Source organism: Diadema antillarum, unplaced genomic scaffold, assembly GCF_040938485.1.
Source record: "Diadema antillarum isolate AM-2024a unplaced genomic scaffold, OU_Dant_1.0 scf00000230, whole genome shotgun sequence".
Taxonomy (NCBI): Eukaryota; Metazoa; Echinodermata; class Echinoidea; order Diadematoida; family Diadematidae; genus Diadema; species Diadema antillarum.
The window spans coordinates 12,501-19,074 of NW_027271119.1; the positions used below are offsets into that span (position 1 = coordinate 12,501).

General features: G+C 39.4%; 1 protein-coding gene across 1 annotated transcript in view; it reads right to left on the reverse strand.

Moving 5' to 3' along the window:
• LOC139724788 (uncharacterized) overlaps positions 1-6,021 on the reverse strand; it is an 18,115-nt gene extending 12,094 nt beyond the window's left edge. Inside the window, exons 1-5 of the mRNA XM_071635904.1 lie at positions 6,005-6,021; positions 4,592-4,707; positions 3,495-3,676; positions 2,211-2,458; positions 834-917 (exon numbers count right to left, since the gene is read on the reverse strand). Of these exons, the coding sequence (XP_071492005.1) occupies positions 834-917; positions 2,211-2,458; positions 3,495-3,676; positions 4,592-4,707; positions 6,005-6,021 (647 nt within the window). The remainder of the gene's footprint in view (positions 1-833; positions 918-2,210; positions 2,459-3,494; positions 3,677-4,591; positions 4,708-6,004) is intronic.
• Positions 6,022-6,574: the final 553 nt, after the last annotated feature.

Consider the following 6,574-nt stretch of genomic DNA (forward strand, 5'->3'; position numbering starts at 1 on the left):
ATTTCACAATCATAATGCCCTATATTTCAAGCTTAGGACCCATGGCTTTCTGTCAACAGCCCTTCCTCAAGTAGTGCAAACTTTCAATGATATTTCTCCCTCTGCACTTGTGCACCTATTGAACATTGTATAAAATCAAATACTTCTTAATGTTTCTTGCAGGAATGTAAAACAAACCAACTATTGCATGCTGGTTATTGAGATCATTTTACTTTCCTATGAAAGATGGGAGTTTTTCCCTCTATTTCGCTTGTTTGGCTTGTAAACGCTCACTATTGGTTAGAGGGGCCCATTTCAACTTAATCCCTCTCATACATCTAGTGTGCACATGGTATCGAAAAGATCATACCTGTATCCATTCTGTAAAAGGTGTTATTTTTGCATACAGATATTCTCGTGTATGAGGCCACAGACATTTTTTGCAGGATGTTCTCGCGATTTGATACCAAGGCTATCATAAGTGCACTAATGCATTATGTCCATTCACTCCACTAAAGCATCAGGTGGCGATGTCTTTGCATGTTGGGAAAGTCACGGCTCAACAGTGATTTGCAAAAATTCACACAAATTGCACCCTTGCCAAAATAACAGCTTTTACAGTACTTCAACAGAGAATAAGCAAAGTTCTCTCCACAGTTCTTGGTTTTGTATTCTGTCACCAAATTTAGCCTAACATACAGATATGGCTAAAGGTAGGTAAAATACAGCAGTATACACTATACCTATGTCAGCTACTACCTGCAAAGTTGAACTCAGCTAGCAGCTAGCTATACAATTATTGGTACTAGTGAGAGCCATACAGAAAATGATGGTATCCATGGTGCCATACTTACATGCCAACAAGGGGCAATGTGCTTGCCTTGGGGTCACTCTCCAGGAGCAGCAACAACTTCCTCGTCTCATCCATAGTAATAAACCTGAAATAAAGGGATGCAGAGAACATCAGAGTACACATGGCACCTGTACTGCACTGTGGTCTGCCACTTTGCAAGTCTCAGATGACTGCTACTCTGTGGATGGCACACAGCTTCCTGACCTGCTGCTGCCTACTCATTTCTGCATGAAATAATAGATTTTTTTTTTAATCTCCTACATTTCCCCTCACTGTGGGGGGATTCAATCTTACAACTATCATCATGAAACATGTACCGACATTTCTCTTCACCTTCTTATTCAAAGGTGAAAAAAGTACAGTTCGACCTCAATTATCCGGCCATGTCGGGACCAGCGCTCATCCGGATGAGCGAATTGGCCGGATATGGGAGACACATATACAATTGTAGCTGCCTTCCAAGTTGCCGTCCCAGTGCACTGGCAGCTAGGCAGGTAGCATACCCCGCAACGGTGGTGTAATCTATGCTAGCCTGTGCAAAATTGTAGTCCCTTCTTCACAAAAATAATGTACATCTTTATGTGAAAATCATACATGTTTTACCTCATTAGATATTGAGAAACCTATCATGCACATCTTATGAAATTAGTGAAATAGATCCATGAAAAGATGTTAAAGTCACTGTTTTTTCTCAATTTTTGGATGAAAAAAAAGTCCTTCACTAGGTGAACGCATCCGGATAACAAAGATTTCTGGATAAAAGGAGGCCGGATAATCGAGGTCGAACTGTACAGTGTAAGCATCAAAGTGTACAAGGCATTACTTGCACAGGAATGGGCTACTGGTAACTTTGAAGGGGCCAACAGTAGTTTCGACTTGTATCAATAATGTATCACACTGCTAGTAACAAATTATGAATTTTATTAACTTCAGATATTTGGGCCCATCCTTGGGGATCTCTGGTGGCACCATTACCACTTGTACACACTGTCATCCCCTCCCTTCATTCCCCTTCCTCAATTGATGACTCCCACCAAGTTTGGTCAAAACCAAGTCACCAGATGTGAATAAGTTTACACATGGCGCATAAGGCATGGTGAACAATTGCAATAGCTCACTTGCACCAGAAACATGTATACAGATTTCTGTCAAAAACCTATAAATCTATTTCTCTATTTCAAAAAAAGAGAAAAAGGAATCAAATACAATCCAAAAATTCTGTTTCCAACTTCGTGCACATTGCCAGTACTTTTAAATGGCAAAGCATTAATACAATTGTAAACTTGAAGCACTTTTGAAGACCTGTATAAATCCTGCACTTGAAGAATTCCCAGAGAACTACTTTGAATGAAGACTGAATGAGGGTTTGCAGTCTTACCCTGTTTTGTATGCACCCTGTACATCACTGAGTGGGAGTGGTCCCAAAAGATTCCTTGCCAGGGCTGTTGGTATGAAAGGCACTGGTCTGATGGGTGTGGCAGCAAATCTGGTCGCCATGGTGAGAGCCCCAAAGTGCAGACAGAAGGTGACATCATCCTCACTGCTGTGGCAACGGCAACGTAGACGAAGAGCAAGACTCTTGGAGGGATCTACTGGTCCATGGCTGCTGTAGTTGCTCTCCAACAGCTGTATGGGGGGGGGGGGGGGGAGGGTTAAAGTTAGAATGTATAAAATAAGTCATTTGATTTGCTTTTGTTTTAAAACAAAAATGGTTATGACACTACAAATATAGTACTCCTTTATCGCATGATGATGTCATTGTTTTCTATCTTAAAAGCAAAGTAAAGAATCATACATAAATTTGGCTGATATGTGCATGCACTCCACAAAATACCTTTGAAACGTTATACATACCATACATCAAGTAGACCATTTTGTACTTAATTTTGAATCTAAACTGGCATTAACATTAGACTGACCTTTGACCTCTAAATGGCATAAAACTCTTGATATCATGGAATTGACAGTCACAATGAATTCTTTTAAAATGATAATTTTCAAAAACAAAGCCTCAGTGGGTCTAGCACTCATTGAAATATCATGATTTCATGTTCCATGCATTCTTGCAGACTATTGCCTAGGAAGAACACAGCTAACTTGGGGGCGTTGGGGGCCTCCATGGGGTCCATTTTTAAATTCTATCACGCCGGCAACAACTGATAAGCTGGTAAAAAGTTTTACCATGCCTTTCAAGAGAACATCAAAATGCAGAAAATGTTTGCATTGTACCCATTTGATCAAATAGGGATCCTATTACCCCGAGGATGCCACCGGCCAAGTTTGGTTAAAATATGTCATGGACTGTTCTGAAAATGTAAGGAAAGTTTACGCATGACACACGACACATGACAGACCCAAATCCTCACTGTGCAAAACACTGAACTTGTCGTGGCAGGGAAAGAATTTTATGACTACATTTGGTCTGTTCTCTATTTAAAGGGTGCATTACGATTTAAATAGAGTGCTCATTTGAATATTCATGAGGACTGGTCAAGAAATGTTTTCCCATAAAATGTGAAATTTCTAAATGTCATTGATCTTTTTTTTTTTAATTTCGTATCCAAATTTTGTCATTCTTGTATCATTCTGGAAGGATTTTTTTTTTCTTTTGGAGTATACCTATGTTTGGGATGGATTTCCTCTTTAACTGGTTGCTACAAACCTTGAAGGCTACTGCACAGTCCTCCACTCGGTGTGTGGTTGAGATGTCTCCCTCTGCCAGGAATAGAGTGAATGGAACCAGGAAATCTCCAGGGAGCTTTGCTGTTGGGAGACAGGAGGCACGCCCAGGGATAGTCCTTCCTGGGTCAAACCGATCCAGGGTTACTCTCAGTCCATCTTCATCTGAAAGAGTCAATGAGCAACGTTTCGTACAGTGTATTCCTCTCTGTCAAATCGCCATCTCACTCCCATCTAAACCATCTTGGAAAAGACATTATACGTGTCGCTTTTACATTATGCAGCACATTATCGTTTCACTTCTTACTCTGAAATATCAAAGTGCGCAACTTAACCACAAATTCTGCTGTAACTTGTGATCAAACAAACAAATTGGATACTAAAGATAACTACAGGTACATTCGTAAAGCAACATTTCAGAAATGTCACCCAGCTTAAGGCCACTCTTTTATACATTGATTTCAATGTTGGCAGTCTTCACAAAATTGACCTATCACTGTCACTGATGTAAATCTTTCTCAACCTTAAATTACACCAGGACCAAAGTTACTATAACTGTGATGCTATCCTAAGTAGAATCAAAATATGCTACAAAAGAAGACATAAAGCTAAATTGCCTGCATTTAGATTTATGAGTGTATAGTGAATATAGTGTACCAGTAACTGCATATAAGGTAAGGAAGAAAACTACCTGGAGCATGTGTATGTAGGGGTAAATTAAGGACCAGTAGTATGGAGATACATGGTTTACCCGATTCATTCGCCCATCGGCTTACATTCAATAAATGTGAAAAGCACTCGTCACTGAATATGTGCATCGAGGCGTATGCTATAAGTAACGGTCAACTCCAGTCCAGATACTTCTGTGTACTTACACTGAGATCAGTAATAGTGCTGTACACAATTTGTTATGGAGATTCTTGAATATAACTGGGCCAGGTCAGCCTTCCCACTTTATGGTATCCCCACGCTACCGGGTCTTTGACTCCCACAGACCTGGCAAAGTGAGTGAGCATTGCACCATCTTCATATATATAAGGCAACCAAATCGAGATTAAACAAAGAAATGTGTGTTATCACCTGCATCTACTTGAACTGATCCCAACAGGAAACCCATGCATGGTTTGCTGTCAGCCTGCTGGGCATGTCGGTGGGCCAACCTTAGTGCTGCCTCAGAGACCTGAAGTGATATGTTTCTATAAGGAAATAACAAAATAAAACAAAACAAATCACTACTATCATGTAAAAATGATGGGCTTGGAAATGCGCTCGCTTTCTGGAAGCTGCACAGGGTACTTTAAAAAATGGCTAGCTTGTTAGCAGGGATGGCTTTTGCCAAGATGTCAATGATGTAGCACATATTCTGCCTATGGATGCGATTTTGGCCCCATAAGAAATCAGCATTGACAATACTCCTCCATTCTACGTTAACATCATCTGACAGTCCAAAACAAATAATTTTCTAACTTTTATGTGCGTTGTGAATAATAACTGACACGTCTGTACACAACAGTAAATGTCAAGGTGATACAAAGCAATAAGAGCCTGATTTCAGAAAAAAAAAAACCACAGGAGAACTAAGATAAATGTCAGGAAAATAGTGAGTGATTTGGGGAAATTACTATCATATATAAAGTGGCAAAGTATCACACATGTTCTGTGTAACAATTGCAAACCTCTAAAATAAGACCAAATCAAGATCTGTAAAAGCTCATGGAAGGGCATCTTGTCTAATTATGATAAATTTGTGAAGACTAGTAAACATAATCAGCACACTCATTAACTCTTTATACACAACAAAGGTGAAAAACCCCTGCAATGCAGGCATGATTCGGGAAAACACTGTTTTTCAAATCCATTTAACTTTTTATTGATTTTTGTTATGCTGGACAGGCAAAGAGCAAAGTTGCAGAGAAAATCCAAGCTTTGCCATGATGTCAAAATCTTATGATAGATTTATGATTATTTTCTTTCAAATGACCAGTTGCTACATTATTGTACAGACATGACTTCCTGCACACAAAACAATGACAGAAACTCAGAATTTACTCGAAATCCAATAAGGAACATCGCTTGACATTCAATCACCACACGATGCGAGCTACATGTGAGAGGAATAGAATCGGGGGGGGGGGGGGGGAGGGGGGGTGAAGCTTTCATTGTAATGTGGCATTTGGTGATTTTTTTTTATCTGTTTGCACATTCATTGTGATAGCCAAAAATAAAGGACTCTAGGAATGGTAAATTCAATAGTATACAAATACACTTTGCCTTGAGTTTCTTGTTAAAACTATGGGCAGAGCTGACTCCAAAAGAACTGTTAATAGTTCTTTTGGAGGCACCGAGGCTTATAGTTTGAACAGGAAACTCGAAATTAGGCGAAGTATGTTTGTTTTATATTTTGGATCAAAAATTCAAACAAAAGAAGGGGAAATGGGGGAAATACAAAGCGAGAAGTCGTATGGTGGATGCGACGTTGTGAAGGGATCCTACATTGACCTAAGAAGCATGCTGCAGCACGTGATGTCTTTGACAAGCGCGACGCACGGTGCGAAGCAATGAGCAATGTCAGGATTGTTTTTATGACATCACAATGGTTTTTTTAGAAATTGATACATTTCACAGAGTGACAGTACAAGCAGTGCGCAATGCCAAAATTGCTTTGTGATGTCACAATTGTTTGTATACGGGTACAAAGCTGCGCACAATTTAATAATTGCTTTGTGACATCATTTTGCAAATAGTATACTATTTGCAACATGTCGTCATAAAAGTGACATCATTTTGCAAATAGTACTTTATGGGGGTGTCAACTTTCTGACATAGCTGAAAATACCTATACGGTAATCATGTGAAGCTCTTTCAACCAATCACCAGAGGATAAATTTTTGATCCAAAATATGTGAGCTACCTGTATTTAGGTATTTCTTCTTAAACATCTTAAGTTCATCCTCTCTGGTGTAACATACACACAGACACGAGGAACTTTTCTATTCTTTGTGCTTTTGACATCACTGTCAAGACTTCACTTACTTAGATAGCAATCAAAGCCCGAATGCATTA